The sequence below is a fragment of the Vidua macroura genome, chromosome 5 (assembly GCF_024509145.1).
Source record: "Vidua macroura isolate BioBank_ID:100142 chromosome 5, ASM2450914v1, whole genome shotgun sequence".
Lineage (NCBI taxonomy): Eukaryota > Metazoa > Chordata > Aves > Passeriformes > Viduidae > Vidua > Vidua macroura.
This window is the reverse complement of record NC_071575.1, coordinates 38,347,712-38,368,634: the sequence shown is the minus strand read 5'-3', so window position 1 is coordinate 38,368,634 and position 20,923 is coordinate 38,347,712. Positions and strand designations below refer to the sequence as shown.

General features: G+C 35.9%; 1 protein-coding gene across 1 annotated transcript in view; it reads left to right on the top strand.

The window, feature by feature from the left end:
- Positions 1-20,923, top strand: part of LGR5 (leucine rich repeat containing G protein-coupled receptor 5) — a 92,666-nt gene that overhangs the window by 37,951 nt on the left and 33,792 nt on the right. The window contains exons 2-4 of the mRNA XM_053978563.1: positions 223-294; positions 14,851-14,922; positions 16,500-16,571. Of these exons, the coding sequence (XP_053834538.1) occupies positions 223-294; positions 14,851-14,922; positions 16,500-16,571 (216 nt within the window). The remainder of the gene's footprint in view (positions 1-222; positions 295-14,850; positions 14,923-16,499; positions 16,572-20,923) is intronic.

Sequence of the window (20,923 nt, the reverse complement as noted above, 5' to 3'; positions counted from 1 at the left end):
AAAATCTCTGGAAACGGTGAACATGCTACAGCCTGTATTGGTTTGACAAAGCTGTGTTTGTATGAAAAAGGAATGTTTAACGTGCTAAGTAGATAATGATTCATCAATTCTGGCAGAGGAACTAATTTTTATTAATGTAGTACTTAAAAATGTGTGGAATGAACAGCTGGATGCCACAGTTGTGGCATGCCATATTAAGTCTCTGTCTGTTTTCCCCTACAGTGATCTCAGTATGAACAACATTACTAAGCTGCCCTCAAACCCTGTGCACAATCTCCGCTTCCTGGAAGAGCTGTAAGTATCATTGTATCCTTGATGGGCCTAGTCAGCACTAGGCACATTCCTGTGTTTGTCTCTCATGCTTACTGTGGGAACCAGATAAAACGGTGCAGGAAAGCTGTCAGCCTGACACTTTTGGCACATGCGGAAACACTTAGTTGAAAAAAAAACAATTGCTTGTGATTCTGGAAATGAACTTATAAAAGAGTTACCATGAGGCTACAACTTCTCTAAGCAGAGACAGAGCCAAACAAATTAAAATTTTTAAACAAGGACTGTTTAAAAGAGCTGGATTGCTTTTTGGAAATAGTTAAGCAGCAGGATATTAAAAGTTTGAATACTGGCTCATGTTTATTACAATCCCAAGTAAAGCTGTAATCAAAACCAAAACCTGCTGCCTTGTTCTGCCAGTGTCAAGGACAATTGAGTCCACATTTCATAGTATGGAGACTTCTTGTCCTAATCACTTTCAATTACTGTTTCCTTACTTACTCTTAAACTTAGCATCCCTGAAGGCTGACTGTGGAGTGCAGAATCCTGCAAAAAGCTTAGTTATGCTATCTACTGCATTCACCGTGGGGAAAAAGTGCATTGCGAAAACTAGCTGATCAAGCATAACATCAAAAGAGGAATGTTGGCTTGAAGTGATTGTGACTAATCAAAAGTGAAAAGTATTGTGCATTCATGAGACCTGGATTTGGCAGTGACTCTAGTTATAATGGCCCGGGCTTAAAAGAAAATGTAGGTTTCTGAGGAGTGATGGAGACTCTCTAACTGATGCACCATAGATCTTGTGGAAAAAAATCAGGTACCTGCATTTGCATGAGTACTGCTAAATATTGATTAATAGGCTTTTATGAAATGTGGATTTTCAGTTTTTAGAACTGAAAACCTGCTTTTTAACACACTTAGCTGCTAACATGCCATAAAATCCATGTAAGATGTGCAAAGTCACGGTGCTACCCTTCTTGCAAAGATATGGTCTGTTTTAAGCTATAAAATGGTGTACAGTCCTCTGCAATTTAAGTGGGTATTACACTGACAACTTTCAGTATCCTTGCTAACTCTCAATTCAATTTTGCCATCTGGTCTTTCCAGCCAGCATCTACCAAAAAAAACCCAAAAACAACAACCAACCAAACCAAACCAAAGAAATTGAAACCATTTCGTATGCTAACTTCGGACAACAACCTATTTGCAAGCAGGTTTTCTTTTCCTGTCTTATTTTTATTACTCTCAGCACTTCTATTTGGAAAGCTTTATTTAATTTTTTCTGTCTCTCTTCCTTTACTAACTCCTTTTCTTTGGTTATCAATATCTGTCTTGCCATTAGTGCAACTTTCAAATAATTTAACAAACAGGAACATAACACAGAGGGATGTCACACACCAAGTGTTAACAATATTAAGTGCACATAGATTGAATCATGCCTCAAAGCCCCTGCTTGTGGAGTTCTTCATCATGTTCACATTTCCTTGTCCAATCTCCTGTCAATTGTAATAACTCTACTAAAACCTACCAACCCAATTGCTTTCTGGCCATTAAAGGAAACAATTTAAACAAAACTTTGGGCTTTTCCTGGAAGGAGATTCTAATACATCCAGGTTATCTTCACTCTTTCATTTTATGATTAAATCACAGGATCACAGAATCAGTGGGGTTGGAAAAGACCTTTGAGATCATCAAGTCCAACCCATGACCTAACACCACCTTATGAACTCAACCATTGCACGGAGTGCCACATCCAGTATTTTTTTAAACACCTCCAGAGACAGTGACTCCACCTCCCTGGGCAGCTAAATGGCCCAAATTGTAAGACTTAAGTCACTGCCTTGGAAACTGTTTTGTGCTGTATATCATCTTCCTGATCAAGACTTTTGAAGTGTTCTTGCCTTCTCCTTGTGCTGGGCCTACCTTTTTCACTGGAAATATTAAATCTTTATTCTTACAAGCCTCTGCTCCAAATTAAGTAATTCCAGTCTTTCTTTGCTGGTAGTACCAGCAAGGTGTTTATTTTTTACTATGTTTTGTTCTATATATACATAATCAATCCTTCCATTTGTTTCACACCAGCCAATCACTTCTATTTCTCATTAGTTTAGTGCAGTTTCATGAAATCCTTCTAGATTTTATTCCCTTTAAAAATAAGCTTAAAAAACTGAAGCATTGGAAGATGTGAGGCAACTGATGTGAGGCAACTTCTCATTGTGATGAGAGATTGTTTGGTGTTCAGAAGCAAGATGATCCAGCCTAGTATTATATAGAAAAATGTATAGACAATGGGAAGGGAATTTTTTATTTTATTCAGTTTTGAAGTGGGGGAGAAGAGCCATTGTAGTTCTCATGCTCCCATATATTAATTTTTGAGCAGTGATTATACATTTGAAATTTTTTTCCCATCCACATGATTTTTTTCTAGTTTACCTGAGAAATCTATGTTTTGTTTGTGTGGCTCAGTTAAAAGGTACTCTTGAAAAACATAACTTAGCCCATAATTCAGACATTGTTAAAGTAAGATTTTATGAGATCTTTACTAAAGCATTGTTTCATAAAATTAAAATCCATCTTAGAAATGTCTATCTGATCTTTGAAGAACACAATAACAGGAGATTGAAATACAGCTTTTAGGGTTTTTCTAGTGTTGAAAAAAGTCTTACTAATCCCTTTATTTTTATTAGAGATCTGGTTCAAACATCTGATAAAACATCTTATAACTGAACCACTGAATTTTAGCTTGGATGTTACATCCTCACTGCCTGGTTTGGCAATACTATTAAGTGATTATCCTGAAAGAACTGAGCTTTTGTTAAAACAGTTAAATTAATTGTTTTGATTCCAAAGCAGTGGCATATAAGACAGGTCTGTTTAGCCAGTTCTGACCTTCCAGGCTGAATCTCATCCACTTTTGCAGCCAAGGTTAGACATTTCTGCATGCAGCATTCTTGTAAACCTGATGATCATGACCGGTACTTATTTTTAACCAAAGACTATGATCACCAAAGTAAAACATATTGTGTTTTTTGGGTGCATGTTCCTCTGAAAATTTTGGAAAACATTGAAGTACTTGAGACTTTCTAACTCTTAAAGTAATGAATTCTGAGCAAAATCTTTTATTTGTGAAAATGATGGGCCTTTCAGACTTAATTTTCTCTTAAAGCATATATGACAGAACTCCCACCAAGAAAGAAGTATGCTTCAGATGCTTGATTATCAGCAAGTTGCTCTGCTTGAACTTGTACAACACTATTAAGTCAAATTCTTCATTATAAATTCAAAATAACTGCAGATATTTATCAGTCTGACTGAATCCAAGACTCACTCTCATGTGGATTATTTCTAGACATATGTCATTATATAGGATGTGTAGAATGCCTATTCTAATAGAGCCATGAATTAGAGTAATGAATGGAAAAAAGATTTTTTAAAAAATCTAAAGGGTGGGACTCTTAACAGTTTTAGAAGCAACTACATCTGAGTGCAAACCTAATATTTTGTGATTAGTTGCACTTCAAAGCAGTGCCTGAAACTATTTTTTTAGAAATGAATGTCTCAATGAAATGTGAGGAAGAAAGCCAATAATAATTTAAAACTTTGAATCAGACCAAACTACAAAATCTCTCCAACTAGATATATATCCACATATAAATATATATGCATAAATATATGCACAGACACCCACACATGCACATATATAAGGCTTTCATTTTAATTTTAAACACAGGAACATTCCACAGATAAGCAAAGCTTCAAGTGATATTTAGTAAATTGCTATTTTTCAGCAACTTAAATTGGGTGTTTTAGTAAAACAGAACAAAAGACTGTTGTATTACAATTACTTTACTACAGAGCAGGACAGTCCCAAATAACCTCTTTCTACAAAATCAAGCAATAAAGTCACCCCAAATAATTTGCAATCTATATACAAGCACAAGAATGTTTTCTGACACACATGGTTATTTTAAAATAATCTTGAAATCAAATAAATATATCTTCAAAGTTTATTGATTGGTCTTGGCATTATTATAGTGATCTCTTAGGCAAAAGTGCCTTTAAAAGTACAATTTACTCTAAAACAGAAGTGCAAAATTGCAGGTACGGTATGGAAGAGGTGTATTATGTGAATCTTACCATGATTTGTGTTGAAATCCCTTTACACTTCAAAAGTGGTCAAGAAGCCACTGTATATGTGAAAATAAAGTCCTAAATTACCAGGCATGATCCATTATGACCTGGTTGTTTTTTGTTTTTTCTTTTTATTTCTCCCTCTGTTTGCTCTTTCTTGCTGCAAAGAGGTTTTCAAAGGGTTAATGGGAATTAGGTGTTCTTTGCCCCAATGACTCTGAGTCGTGGAACTGAGATCTCTGGTCATGTACATTTTTGAAGACTGAAAGCATTTGCTCTTGAGGTCCTGTACAGTCTTTAGTTTTGTACTGGTGTAGGCACATTGGGACTAGCATTGGAAACAGATTCCGTACTTTTAACTATAACATAAGCTGGTAGAAAACATGAAAGTGCTGCAGCTATAGTCCAAAACTTTTTTGAGAAAGTGAGGGAATCATGTAATTTACTTCAACAATCTTGGAACGTTATCATTAAATACTAAAATATTTCCTAAAGGTTAATCTGCATACATTGAAAAACCCCTAAGGCAAGAGTAAAAATGCTGGCAACAGACGTGCAGAACTAAAATAAAAATAGAGTATCATCTAGGGTCTCAAACTATCCACACATTCCAATGTCACTTCAATACCAGTTTTACAGTTCTTGCAGGATTTAGTGGAGCTTGTCCTGGTGGAAATTGGTTTGTGTCACCTCCATCAGCTAAAGTTTCAAGAGCTGTCACTACTAAATGGCTTGTGATCCCCTAGGTAATTTCAGAGCTGTGCACAATCTAACACCTAAGTTGTGGATTCAGCTTCTTCGTATAAATGGCAAATTTGGTTTCTTCACTTCATGTGTGCATCATGCAGATCAGACTGTGTCACTATGTTCAATACATGGTGTTTGTCAACGAGAAATGTCTGTCACCAGCCCAGCAAATGGCCCACGGCACACTGTAAATTCTGTTGCTGCAATACAAATTTTGTTGATACCTGGGGACTGTGGTTTCCCAACTTTGCTTTAATATAGGGATGCACTCAAAGTCCTGACAGATGGAAGTGCACCAGTTGTCTTGAAATATGTTGGTAAAAACAGTAAGGAGATGTTTACCTAGTTAATCAGTTGGAAACAATGACAAGTTTTCTCCCCTAGTTTTTGCATGGACAGTTTAGGTTTACTAAAAAAGAACAAACTCAAGCACAGAAGATTCCTACTGTATGAGCTAACAACTTGTAACCTTTACATCCACAAAGCAAGGGCCCTGGTGTTCTGGAGCTCTCACTGCCTTTGATGCAATCCCTTTGATGCCACCAAAGCAAGTAACAACAAAGAACTCGCCCATGTGGATGTGTCAGCCTGACATCCTTCAAACTGCCCTTTTTACCATCTTATCAAGAATAACAAGATGAGGAACAGGGAGGGAAAAAAAAAGAGAGAGAGAGAAAAACAACAGAGCAAATGCCTTGCTAAATCAGAGCTGCTTGCATTGTTTGTTGAATAGCTTGTGCTGACAGATAATTATTCTGGAAATGTTAATGCAAATTGCGCAGAGCAACCTTGACACTGGAACTGCTGTGCATCTGTGGGGTAAAGGGAAGAAGGGGAGATGGTGGGGTAGGAGAAAGGTAGAAGAAAACTGAAAACATTCAAGTATGCTTGCAAGCAGAAGCAATAAATGTTCTAGGTTGATATCCAAGAAACCTTGTCAGTGCTGCTGTGTTACTCTTATTGAATGTCTGTTGAAGTTTGGTTTTGGCTTGCATCTTATAAATGCTTTCTGGCAGTAGTAACTTATTATTCAGCAATATTCATTAGTTTAGAACATCAAAAAGAGTCACTGGAAGTGCTTTTTGTGTTTTGCGATCAATACAGATAGTGACATTACACTTAATTAAACTAGGGTGAAGTGTGCTATATATCTGTAGATCCTCAGGCAGGATTTTAATTTAAGTCTTACACATTCTGTGTGTACTGAAGTTGCAAGTATGCAGAAATAATTTCCTTTCTTTTGTCAGTGGAAGTTCAGCCTGTTTGTAGACTGCTTAATTTCAGTGCAGTGAGAACTTCTGGTACCTACATGGGTCAATTATTTTTACTTGCTTAGGATGATGGGTAAGGAATTCAGACCACATCACATTTATATCTAATAGGTTCTCAAGCACAGTAGAATCAAATACTTCCCTCTAAGTTGTTTATTTCAATTTCCAAAGAGGAGCAGATGTAATTCCTCCAGTCATTAATTGCTGTTGCCTCATTGAACCACTCAGGAATCAGCAGCAATCTCAAAACCTGGATCTACGCAATTTGTGTTCTTTGCCTATCACACTGAAATTACTAAACAGGCAACACATTTTTCATTATTTTCAGTTTGATCATACTGCATGGTGCTGCAGTACACTTCAGTCAGTTCCTGCTATTAATGATTACTTCCTGCCTTTTCTGATGATACTGACACTACTGGGATAAAACCAAAACCAGCATCAGAAATGTGAATGACAGCTGGGAGACCCAGCCTAGGAAATATTATGTATATGATCCACCATTTATTGCTCCATCTTGCTGTAACATTTAAATACTGAGAAAGAAATGTTAACAATTTTAAGATAGTTCTGAGAGTTGTGATTTGGTGACAACATTCTACAAACACAGAAGTGCTGCCTATTAATGAATGTATCCATGGGATCCACTGCCAGGAATCATGTGGGATGTCCTGGCTAGTGCTGGAGTCCCTCCTGACAGTTGTCCTTGGAAGGCAGGTACTTGGATACCTGTTCAGCAGAAGGACCTGTTGTTGTCAGTGCTGGCTAGGGATAGCTTCACAAAGGAACAGATCAGCTGTCTTTAGCACTGATTGGATCACAACCATGCCAGATGCAGAAATAGTCTGTGCCTTTTTTAAGTGGAGAAAGAAACAGTATGTTTTGAACCATATTCTTAACTGACAAAAATCTATGATCTGTTTCATCAAAGCCAGTCCAAGATCAAATACACACTGATTTCATTCCAACTGCTTTAGGTCTGTTGGAGTTATTCCAGTTTACATCCTATGAGAATTTGGCACATGAATTTTAAAAGTCAATTAGGCCCTAAAGCAAGAGCAGACTGTGTTATATTTGAATTTCCAACTAAAATCTAAGTAGCAATAAGCGTAACATACAGCACAATTATGACTTGCACACTCTTCTCCCCTTATTTAAAGAAAGGAGAATATCTTTACATTTTCTTCTTTGATCTCTCTGAACATCAGATTTTTAATAGATCATTTGACTCACATTTCGTTTTATATTACAGTAATTTTATAGTTTTAATTAACATGACAGATTGAAATATAAAAAGATAATTAAAAAGCTAATTAGAATACAGACTAACATTTAAATTCCTAGGCTAGCAAAGTAACTCTGAAAAACCATTTTGAAATATGTGCTGATATCATCCATGAATTATTAACACTGTAATTAATCACCTATTAATTCATACATTTCTATTGCGTTGGTCTGAGAATAATCATTAATACATATAAAATCAAGCTGTTATCTCAAAGTTTTAGTTGACTTTGGTTAAGTACTATATGAATATCCATATTGTCAAAGCTTTTTTGATGTAAGTAGCAGGAATGTTTCATGTTACCTATTTGTCGATGTATATGTAAACTGAAGAAAATTAGAAATAAAAATATATAAATTATATATTGGCTATATATTTATATAAGTGGAGTAAATATATGTGTAGTTGTGGGCCTGTGTACCTTTAGTTTGCCAGGAAACAAAATTGAGGCAAGGTTCAAGATTAGTAAATTCTTCCTTGAACAAAGGCAATTTTTTATACCAGAACAAGTTATTCTAGAAAAAGATTTGGAAATTTGTGTTTTCTTGTTATACTTCCATGTTGTTCCTCCCCAAATAGCCATTTCCTGCATTAGAAATTGGGGTCGATAGGATCGATAGTAGTGTTATTGATGCATCTCCTCAGAGAGAAGTAAATTGCTGGCAAATATGATACTGTGGCAGGATGCAAATGAGAGCCCCATTTCTACTTGTGTCAGCACAATTTTTTCCCCAGACTTCAATGAGACTGATATTTCACCATGGATCTTTATCAGGTATTCAGAACAATTATGGCAGTTGGAGGAGGCAGATCAGCCTTTTAAGAAAGAAGTTTCAAATTACAAAAGAGAGTTTCTTATCTCTACACAAGGTATAAGAGACACAGTCCATTATTACATTAATTTTAATGGAATTTTCTGCATACTAGTGTTTTAGCACAAAATTCAGGAAGGTATCACACACAGCAGAACAGTTCCACTGTTTTTCACTTTCCCAGGCCTTCTGAACTTTCAATTTATATTCACAAAAAGAAAATCATTCTGTGTGATTTTTTTTCAATTTTCTGTCTGGAGAGGTTATTAGCTGGAGCATATAATGAAGTAAATGATGAATAGAAATCTGTTTTCCAAGAAAACATATAAAATTGACTGGATTGTGACTCTGTTGATATTAACCTAGTCATATATATAGATATAGATACAGAAATAGATATATGGATATAAATCTATCCATGATAACATTGTCTTAGCATTTGCAGTCTTTGCTTTCATTCCTTAAATAAAATCAGCAAACCAGTTAGTGAACAGAAGTAAAATGCAGAGTCAGAAACATACAGAAAGGATTCTAGTTCACAGAATTATTCTTGTAGAAATCCCTCTGTATCTTTGCACAGTTGAAGAATGATTTCAGATTGCATTCACAATTCCATTCTGTATAGGATATTGCACTACATGGGAACTGATTAAATATAATGCAACGCAAGTGATGCAATGACATATAACTTAATCTCTATTAAAGGGCATGCACTGGCATTAGTCTAGAAACATTGAGTCAGTGTGGTATTCATATCATAGTTTACTGGCAAATACTATGACTCAAATATATTTATCAGAAATTTGAGTGTAATGAATTTCTATTTAATTGTATCTGGTCTGAAATACGACAGTTTCACTGCTTTTTCACTTTGTAATAGTGAAGCTTGACTCTTTTTATATTGTTTATTCTCACTATATGTTGAGTCACACTGAGATCCAGTACTCCTATCCTATTGTCCTATGTTTCAACACCTTGCAATATTTGATAAGCCACTTGTCCCAGGAAATTCCATTGTGCTAATCCTGTTAGAACACAGTATGAATATGCATCAATGTTTTTCCCAAGGAAAGAGTTACCTCCCTTTCATGTCTTTTCTTTAGTTTTGATACTACTAGATTTGGAAATACACTTCACAGATGCTTGTCAGCATTTGCTGGACTAGATCTTACTTAAGCAGAGAAGGAAAGTAGCCACTACCAATATTGTACTGTCAGTGTCTTCTGCAGACTGAGAAGTAGCTGGGTTAGATTTCCCACAGGTTCTTTCTACAGTTAGTGGAAATGTGTTGTCTTTATTAAATGCCACAGTTTTTTATCTGTAGAGAAGACTTTGTAGTGTTTCAAGTTCACCTTCATCCCAGTAGTTATAGAGGAGATGCTTGGCACCAGGTAAGGTTTGTCCTGGTGCAGAAAACATCCACACAAAAAGCTAGTTTGAGTTGGCAAAGAAAAATTATTGTACTAGAAATGTAAAGTTGACTGTTCTCAGTCACAACTCATATTTATTTGCTTCTTTCTGATGAATGAAATTTTTCTTTTCAGACAATCAAAGAAAAAAAGAAATAAGAAAATAAGAAAAAAGTTTCTGGTAATTTTTTGAGCTGGGAATGTTCTTTTGACTGGATGACCACAATTCCTCAGAACTATGACACTGCAGGAGAGGTCAGAATTTGTCAAAGGGGTCAACAGATGGGGAACACTCAAAGGAGAACCAGACACACCTTTTTTTAGATCTGACCATAGGTCATGAACATGACCTCCAGCACTACAACTTTCCACCAGTGAGCACTGATTGCCAGTGCAGCTCAGTGGCATTGAAAGATATTTTATAAATTACTGTCATTTAAAAGTATGGAGGCCACTTGCATTTCTCTCAGCTCATTTATTTTAGATCGTTTAGAAAGAAACTTGCAGTAGTATAAAAACTATGCCTAAGCCAAAAGTATCCTGACTCCAAGCATAGCAGGTAACAGGTGATGAGGGAAATATGTGGTGGCTCTTCTCTGTAAACATTTCCAGCCTCCATTACTTTGAAAGATTATTCAAAGCAGTGTCAGTAAAATCTAAATCTGAAACAACAGAACGCAAAGAATAGGATCCTTTTTGATTACTTTTTCATTAAAGAGATGTGATATATTTAAGCCTGAATGTACTTAATGGGATATCTCTAATATGAGAAATTTTTAAACTAATGTCAGATATGCTTAAAATAAGAGAATTTTTAAAAATGGATATTCAAAATTGTTCAAACAATAAAAGTCAATCATTTGGTTAGGTAAGTTCTAAATCCAAGCAATTTCATTCCTGCTCTCAGAAATTATTAACTAAATACTCAGCTATAGAAACATGTACTGTGTCCATTTTCATTTGTTCAGGGAAAATTATACTTACCCATTCAGACTAAAATTACTATCCAAAGTACATCCAAAATTCAGTAAAATACTGCACTGCTTCCCTGAAGTAATTTAGGTAATGGAAAACAAAATACTTGAAGTGGAGAAGACTGAACCCCAATAGACACTTGATACATACTATAGTTTCAACAAAGGGATGAATTTTCCCTTATGCCAAGGCTGAGAATAGAAACACAGTAATAGCAGGAAAATGCTGCAAGGAAGACATTAATATATAAATAAAATTATATAAATAAAATTATCAGGAATAAATAAACTTAGTTTCCTGAGCTTTGAGGCATACCATAAAGGACTGATATGCTAACTTTTATCCAAGAATACTAGAAGAATTAGACAACCATCCAAATTAATAATTTTTTCTCATTTTTACCAAATACTGCAGTGCTGAGGAATTCTAATGGGCTGGGAAGATGCTACTATTGTGCCAGAAGTCGTTTCATAGCATTTCTTGGGAATAGATAGGTGCTTTTGCTGAGCTTGTTCCAGAGAAAAATCATGAAAAGTGCATCATGGAAAAGGGTTTAGCATGGTAAATGAAGGCCAGACAGCATAGTTACATCCAAAATAATTGTTGCCAGGTGTCTGCCTTTTCTGACACTGTCAGGTTGCTTGGTGAGAGAACTACAAGGACATACATATACACACATGGCATTTGTGATACACTTCATGTAGCCCCATGTTGAATTTCGTAGGGCTGTATATGAAGAGCATAATCTGCTGCTGCATCAGCAGAGGAATATCATATAAGATATGATTTACAGTCATTCTAAGTACTGTCTGTAAAATTAGTGAGAGCTCTTTTCAAATTGAAAAATATTCAAAGCAGAACTTCAAGCATGACCTGAGGTTGAAAGCAACTCATAAGGAGTTATGCCTACCAAAAGGTTTAACATGTTATTTCTACATCTATCTAAATTGTTTGTACAAGACATTTTTAATAATTAAGAAGTTGTGATCTAAAAGGAAAAGAAGCAATTTTTTTTAAAAAGTGTTGGCATCTGAAAAAAACCCCAAGTATTAAAAATTATATTTCGGTTTAACAGTTCGGATAACTACCACTCAGAACATGGCTCAGGAACATGGCTGTACATTTCAAAAAAATGCCAAACATTTAGGCTTGCTGTGGAGAGCCACAAAGATGCTCCAAAGCTGGGAAAAGTGAGTATTTAGCCATTGAAATAAAACTTTAAAGCTGCACAGTGTCCCAATCGCATTGCCGCTGCCCTGCATTTACAGCCAGTTGATGCATGCTTGGTAATTGGCACAGCCCTTCTCCAGGAGCTCTTAAATAGGTCTGGTTTTCTCAGCTAGCCCACTTTATGAAGACTATTAAGTTTAAACAGGGGGTATTAACATGTAGTGCATTTGGCAGTTTGCATTGCCTCAATTGTGAGTGAAGAAGGGGTGGAGGCCAGAAAGAGCATACTCTTGAGTCTTCAGACGAGTGGGTTTAGTTCTCTGCTCTTTACCAAGTTTTTCATATGACACTCACAGAAGTAACTGAAGTGAAAATCTCAATACCTGCACCTTCTTTTTTTTTTTTTTCCAGTAAGGTTTTGTAAACTAACTTTCTGGTCCATGCCAAGCTCATGTCTGGAATCATGTCCAATCATGTCATTAAAATGGCAGAGCAAAAAGGTGCTGTGGGGGTGAAGTAGCCTTTAGTTTTTAAACAACCATATCACAAGAACTGAAATCAGAATTAGACAGGTCTCAGCCTCTACTGGTTAGTGATCCACAAAAGGCATTTACTTCCAGGAGCACAGTCTGTTGTGCCTAACCTTGCAGATGCCTGCTTGATCCAAGCACAACCCAAAAGTCATTCCCATTTGTGTTCAGAATGAAAGCTGAAGCTTAAAGTGGGCCCTCACACATCTGAAAAAAATGCCCTCACATCTAAGCCTGTGAGTGCCTCGTCTTAGAGCAAGAGTGAGATAGGTTTGGTTTGCACATCTGCCTGCAGGAATACAGCTGCATGTGCCAAGTTCTCAGATGTCTGGACATCAGACTCCACTACACTCTGCAGTGAGACACAAGCCCAGCAGCTCTGCCTGATGCTGATTGTCATTGCAGAGCACAATTACTTTCGTGTAAAAGAGCTAGCTCAACATTACAGGTTACGTAGTTCAGCAGGGATATCTGTACAGGAAAGAACCTCTTCCACTAACTGAAAATTCCTAAAAAGTCTCTGGAGCTAAGATCTAGATGTTTTCTTTTTCTTTCTTTCTTTTTTATTTTTTTTTTTTTTTTTTTGGTCAACATATAGCCAAATGTAGCTTTTTATTTTCAGTATGAAAGCAGTGGCTAAAAACAAGGTGTGCACAGGACCCTGTAGTTAGTTCAGGGAAAGCTCATCCCAAAATAAGACAACATTTAAGGGCCAGTCAGTGCTGGAACCTTGGGTCTCCAGTCAAAAGTACTCGTCCTTCTCCATGAACAGTATTGGCAAATCTGGTACCTATTTCAGTGCTGTAGGCTCCTCTCTGGCAGCTTGGTACCTAAGGAACTTCCTGGAACTAGTCCTGTGTTCTTTCCTAAGGGGCCAGAGGCTGAATCAAATGTCAGCTCTGATATCACATCAGCTGGGCTCTGCAATTCTGGTGTGCCATATCTTGGTTGATGGGGTGTACAGTTCCACTCGGCTTAACTTGTTCTGCAAAGGGGGTTACATCATGTCAATTTGTCGGTTCTGTCAGCCAAGAGTATACACTGGGGCCCTATTGACTCAAAGTAACTTTACTAGGAAGTTGCCCCTTACCAGTGAAATTTCCAAGTAGGGTACAGATATCACAGCAAATTCAGGCTACATTGTGATGTCAGAAGGCTGAATGCAAGATCATAGAGTGGGTTGGGTTGGAAGGGGCATTATTTATTAATCATATTATATTTATTTATTATATTTATTAATTATATTATTATATATTAATTTCAACCCCTTGCCACAGGTAGGGATACCTTCCACTATACCATGTTGCTCAAAACCCCATCCAACCTGGCTTTGAGTAATTGATCCTCTGGAGTTGCACTGATGGTGAACATGGAACTGCCATTATTTCATATCAAATTGATTCTGTCTATCCTAGACACAAGCCTTACAGAACGAAGCAGTTTGGGTTTTTTTTTATTTATTTATTTTTGGTCAGAGTAACATACTTTACAGAGGTATTTGGTGTACATACCTAGGTCTGTAAAATACCTTCAGGCAACTTGAGAGCAAGGTGCAGTAGAAGTAGGGGAAAAAAAGCCCTACAAATTTTAACAAATACACTTTTTGCCAACCTATTACACATCTGCTCACAGAGAAAACTGTTATTCCACCAGTACAGCAGCTTTATGTGTACTTATTTCAGAATGAACTCTAATCATTGCTTTGTAGATATATTTTTATATTTGTGCAAATGAGTGAAATGTTCATGGAAATCATACATGCGAAATTCCAAAAGCGCATGCCTTTAAATCCTATGATGCTAATGGTTGTCACTATGTCTGTACTTTAGTTGGGATTGTTCTAAACCCTGAGAAGAATATGAATATTAGATATTATGAATATTAGAATAATATTATTATTAGATAAATTCAATGTACATTCTAAACCATAAGCCCAGTTTGCAATGAAATTTAATTTTTTCTCTGCAGTCCTGCTTTCAGTGGATCAACAGTGAAGTTACAGACTTCTCTTTTTTGTTGTTGTTGTTTTGGGGTTTTTTGTTTGTTTGGTTGGTTTTGGTTTTTGTTTGTTTGAGGGTTTTGGGGATTTTGGGGGGGGGTTTTAAGTGTATTAATGACAAAACTAGGCTCTTAAACTACTGCCTCTGGCATCAGTCATTCAAACATAGCTGTGTTGCACTTTTTAGCAACCAAATTAATTCCACATGAAGAGAAAAGCTATTCACTCTTTTCTTTTTTCAAACTTTGCAGACGTCTTGCAGGAAATGGCTTGACATACATTCCTAAGGGAGCATTTGCTGGCCTTTTCAGTCTTAAAGTGCTGTAAGTAAACTGTGTGTTGTTTGATATATTTCTGATTTCCTAAATGCTCTAGGGAACTAATTAACCAGTGAAGTTTTGATCAAGTAAATTACATAGTTTGATCAGCTCATTTTGAACAATTCAGTTGAAGATACATATGAACATCATTAAATCCTTGTTTTTTCAAATAGAAAGTATCCTAAACAAAAGTTGGAAAACATTAATAGCCTTCTAAAAACAACTTGCTCATCAAGTAGATGTCTCTGTACAATATCAAAGGTAAAAATTGATTCCGTTAATAGTTTCTTTAATTATCTCAAAAGTCCTGGTTTCAGCTGAATTTTTCATTATCACATAAAACTGGGGGTTTCCTTTTCTTGAGAGACATGGGGGAAAAACATTATTGTATACAACACAATGTAATTTAAAACAGTTCACATTTCATATATTGTTCTTTGCAACATAATGACTATTAGATAAATTATTTAAAATATTACAAAATTGTATTATTTGGAGTAATAAGACACTACATATACTTACTAAAATAACTAGCAGTCTGCTTCTCACAGTGTTTACACTAGAGGGGATCTTTGCCCATGTAAACTGTATTATTATACAGAAACTGTACTATTAGCAAGAACACCAGCCTCCTAGGCAGTGTCAAGCCAGGCCTAATGCTACTGTACAAATCTCTACTGAAAAAATACTTAGCAGGAAAAGAGTATGAAGAGATTCCCACTCCATCTACTTCTAAGTTGGCAAGCTCTAGCTCTTATTGGTCCAAGCAGATTTAGGCCTGCCAGAAATTATTTCATTTACAATGACCCATTGAATATGCCTCCTTTTGAAGGCAGCACATACTACTTCAGATTTATCCACATAGAATATTTATATATGTAGGAGTTGGTCCAAACAAGGGTGTTAGGTAGTATGAATTAAACCATATTCAAAAGGAGGAAAATATTCCTTAGGAGTGGAAAGTGATTTTGCAATCTTTGCGAGATAAATTATGTGATATTTGAGAAAATATATTTGTCAAGTCATTGCTAGCAACCTTTGGTTTGAGAAAATTTATTTCACTGAAAAAATATTAGCAGTTTATTTATCGAGATAAAATTTTATTCAAACTAAATCATAAGTATCTCCCACAGTTAAGAATTGATTTGCTATTGTTGCATTTTTCTGAGTAAGGATTTCAAGAGTCAGTCCTTTACCGCTTTAACAGAATAGAATCACTTCAGAAAAAGAACAATATCAGTGCATGAAAATGAAAATTTCAGAATAACTGGAGGCAATTAGGAAGTTATAAACCCTACTGAAAGCAAATCAGATTTAGTCTTTTAACTTCCTTAGCTGCTTTGAAAATCCTGCTCAAAGCTGATGGCTGGCTGTTAACAAAGCTAATATGCTACAGGTATTTGTTTGCTTTGAAGAGAGTGGGCCTTTCACAGGGGCAGGGGAATGGACTGTTTGTGTAACTTTCTTTGTAATCTTGAAGTAGGACCAGTACAAAGAAGGTAAGCTTAGAAGGAAATTTGCATTTGAAAGAAATTATCTTTACTGTGGTGATTCTGGCTTTTGTGCTACTCAAAATGCAGGATGCTGCAGAATAACCAGCTACGCCAGGTTCCTACTGAAGCACTCCAGAACCTGCGCAGCCTGCAGTCTCTGTGAGTATACCTGATTAATCAATTTGCAGCCTTGCATGAGCAGTAATATACAATTACCTAATAATTATCTGTTAATATTGCTTTGTAATGTGCTGAATCAACTTTTTCTTTTAATTCTCTTTAGCTGCTATTCAAGAGAATTATACTGTCAATTAAACATCAGAAGCGATTGATTTCATTCCAGTAATTTCATGACACTGGCAGCTTCTTTGCAGCATTATAGACTGGTTCAACATCAGCATTCCTTGGCCTGCAATGCTTTCTGTCAAGACATGGTTTCTTATTAATATTCTTTTCCAGGGAAGAGAAGGAATTCCCAAATTACTCCCTTCTTTATTTTTTCATTTGGTGTAATTTTTTTCTTTTTAAGCACTATGGAAAACACTAATAACTCATGAAACAGTGTGTACTGGAAGATACTTAATTATATTCTGCGCTTTAGGCAGGCCTCTGTATTTATAGCTCTTGACTGTCCATTCTGATTCAGTCCACGAGCTTCAGTTTTAACAGAACCGCTGCCAGAACTGCTAGACCAAGCGTGAAGATTGGATGCTTTGTGGTATGAATTAAATTATTTTGATGTGTGTCTGCCCTATAAGAATGTTGTACCAGGTTATGCTAGTAGCTGACCTAGCCCAGCATCCAGCCTGCAATAACAGATGCCAAAGGAAAACAAGAAGGTCCAGCAAAGAGTATAATACTGCTTTGGTAAACTGTTCCAGAAGACAGAGATTTGTGCTCAGGCACTCACTGAGTCTATCATAGCTTTGATAGCTAAAGGGTTTTCTTCTATGGGTTTGTACAATTGCAGCCAGTGAAACACTCATGATTTTTTTGTGACATCATGTCTGCTGATTGGCTAGGATGGTGAGGTACCTTCTGATATGTACTTGGAACTTTTCACCACATTTGATGTTCTCTGTAGCATCAGGAGAAAGTAGAAGCAGCAGTTCAGTATTCATGTACACCAGATTTATATACCTCTCTTGTATCTCCATTAGTCAATTTTTCAGATACAATCTGTTAGGATTGTCTCTCATGTGGAAGCTTTTCCATTCCTCTGTCATCCTTGTCATGAACTCTTTTTCATGGATTTGATCTGAGATAAGTGAAGGAGAGATAAGCCCTGTACAGAGTGTTTAAAGTGGTTGGCACCATGGGTTTAAAGAGGGCAAAAACTGATGGGTTTTTGTTTGCTTTCCTACTAATTCAAAACTTTGTTTTGTGTAATTTTTTAACCTTTTCTGAATGCTAAGCTGTTAGTTTCATTCTTATTGCAACTGCAGGACTTTTTTCTAGCACGTTAGTAGCTAATAAAGAACTTGTCCTGTAAAGTTTGAATTGCCTTTTCCCTCAGTGCCTCTCTTGACACCTATCTATACTGGACTTCATCTGCCATGTTCTTGTTCAGGCACTTCGGCATCAGGAGTTTCTTCTGCTGCACTTGCAGTTCATTTTTTGAAGCCACAAAGATGTTTTTGCTGTCTAAACAGAGGATGCAGTAAATTGAGTTAGTTTCTGAACTACCCCAAAATTCTATTGTCGCCTGATACAAAAAAAATCACAACATTTTCTAAAGGAGCTACTAATTTTGAATCTGCAGCATGAAGTATCTAGATGATTGAAAACAGAAAAGTATTTATTTGCTCAGAGGAAATTGTCAAATGATTCTTCTCTATGCTTTAGATGACCACCTTATATTGTCACAGAATTACTCTCAAATGGAATTATTTTCCTAAAACGTTACAAGATACAAATAGAGAATTCAATCTAGAAGTTCAAATAGCTTTCACAAGAAATGTTGCTACAATGTGCACTGATCACCAACATCACAGGTAAAAGCCTAACATTGGCAAGGACAGAATGAGCATCTGTACCATTCTGGTTAGAGTTGTGTTGGTTGACAAATGTGCTATGTTGAAGAATTTTTTTTTTTTTTTTTTTTTTTTTTTTTTTTTTTTTTTTTTTTTTTTTTTTTTTTGTGTAAGTAAAGAAGTTCCACTAGAAGGTTAATATATTTTATATACATTTTGTTCAGCCAAAATCTGAAGACCAGAATTAATGAAGTTAGTTTATTTTCAGAAAAATCATGTCATCTGTGTATAACTTATACTACACAGACACACATTATACTGTTATAGCTCCCATGTTCTCATGCCTGTCTTGAACTACATTTGCCTCCTTAATATACAAAGCATTTGTTAAGGTTTCTAAAGGTGAAACAGCCCTAAGAATTAATTACCTTATAATTGTTATTTGGTCAGTGCCTTTTTTCTTTATTGACCAGACACAGACAGAAATATCTCAGCCATATACTTTTGAGGTTACAGTTCTTTCCTTTGATCTTTGAAAAAGTCATGAGAAAATGCTGGTCTAGTGACTATATTAGGTTTTGTTTCTGCTAAACAAACAAAAAAATCTTGCTGAGATCACATCACTCTATACACATTCTGGACCAAAACATGATAACATGATAAGCCAAGCCAACAAGAGTTCCTTTGTTAGTCTGAAAGAGATTGTTGAATTTTCAATACAGTTGCTAAACAAAATGACAGTCTCACTCAGGCTTTGTTGCAAATTTTTTTTTCCTTGGGTGAAGAAGTTGAAGAAGTAAACTGGAATTTGTGCAGTCTATTTAAAGGAATGAATTAAAACAGAGGGAGAATAGGAATGGTCAGTAGAAACCTTTAGACAGCTGCCTTGCAGACCCAAGATGGAATGGTATGGTTTTGTACAGAAAAACTACTATCACCTGAAAAACGATCACTGGCAAAAGAGACCTCTTTGAGGAAAAGAAAACTATTATTCTTTTGTTTGCTTAAAAGGGGTTGTGCCGGCCAGATAAAGGTGTGCACAGATTCAGTTTCTTGTTTCATATGGTCTAGGAATTTTCTGTTCACAAGGTTGTTTTGCATTGGTTTCTGATTTACAATAGGAATTATTTCTTGAAGCCTTTGAAATAGCAGGAGTCTTTTCAAGAGTGTAATTAAGAGGTTAAAAGCCTTCTCAAAAGCAGTTTCTATAAGATAACAACTTCTTTTTATTATGTTTAGGTCTGCAGGTGGCATGATTTCTCAAAGTCTCATTAACCCTTTGCTTTAGTTAGCATAAATGTGGGAGGAAAAAACAAGCCAGTGATGGTACTCAAATCTCTTCCTTTTGTGGTTTTTCCTCAAGAAAGGCAGTCATGCAAAGGGGCAAGCCATAGCAACTGCATTGATACCTTAATCAATGAGAAGAGGATTATGTTAAAATCCTTTTTATAGAAGTATCCATGTTGAATTGTGCATGTGTGCACAATACATACATATGCACACACTAATATTCCACATGCACTCATAAAGCAAATTTATCACAAATTTTTGCATCCAGGGTATCTCTGATATGCTCTCTCTATTATCCAGTTCCAGACTAAAAAAATGACAGTATAAGTGTCAATATTGATAGAACCATTAATTGATGTTAAATGGCCTGTGGTACAGAGAATAAGAGCTGATGCGTTGCAGGAACAAGGAACAATTTCTTCCACTTTATTGTCCAAGTTGTATTATTGCCAGTATGTAGAATGGTATGACAAGTTTGAGTGGCAAATATTCATAAATTTCTTAAGGCTTGACTTAACTCTAGAACAGATCAATCTTATTCAGACAGCAGATAATAATAATTACTATAAAATGAGAAATAGCACAAAAGTTTAAAAAAAGTAAGATTTGTGAATTTCACCTTTGACAAGAAAAATCAATGAGAAAACCTGAAATTGAACAACAATTTTGTATGTCACTGAGGCAAAAAAAAAAAAAAGACTGAACAATAGTAAAATATTCTCCAATTTTATAAAAGTCTTTGTAGCTCAGTAGTCAAAACCACTGAGCTGATGTGCTGCTTTGATTAATAAATGAGTTCAGCTTCCAGAGCTTGGGCAATGTTTGCATAGGATTCTAGTTCCCTATGTGGCAGGAAGATCAAGGAAGTAACGAGTACATGCTGATTTTGAGATGTGGTTTTGAGCAGAAGGGTATCTGTATTATTGTATAGGCTATAATTTTCCTCTGAAATCTAGTGGGAGCACAAATTATCCAGATTGCTAGTCCTAACAATTGAAATGGCATTTATTTCTGTCAAGCACAAAAGACTGTGCAGGTATTTTGATTGAAAGGGAGGAACACACAACCACTCACATGTCATAACTCAGTACTTGGCAGCAGAGTTCGAAGAGGCACTTGAATACTCTCATCCCTATTAGTCACCTTGAGCAAATGTATTTCTTTAGAACAGACTAGAAGCAGATTATAAGCAGAAAATCTCTGGATTTTGTGTTTCACACATCATCAATGTCTTCATTCTGTGTTTAA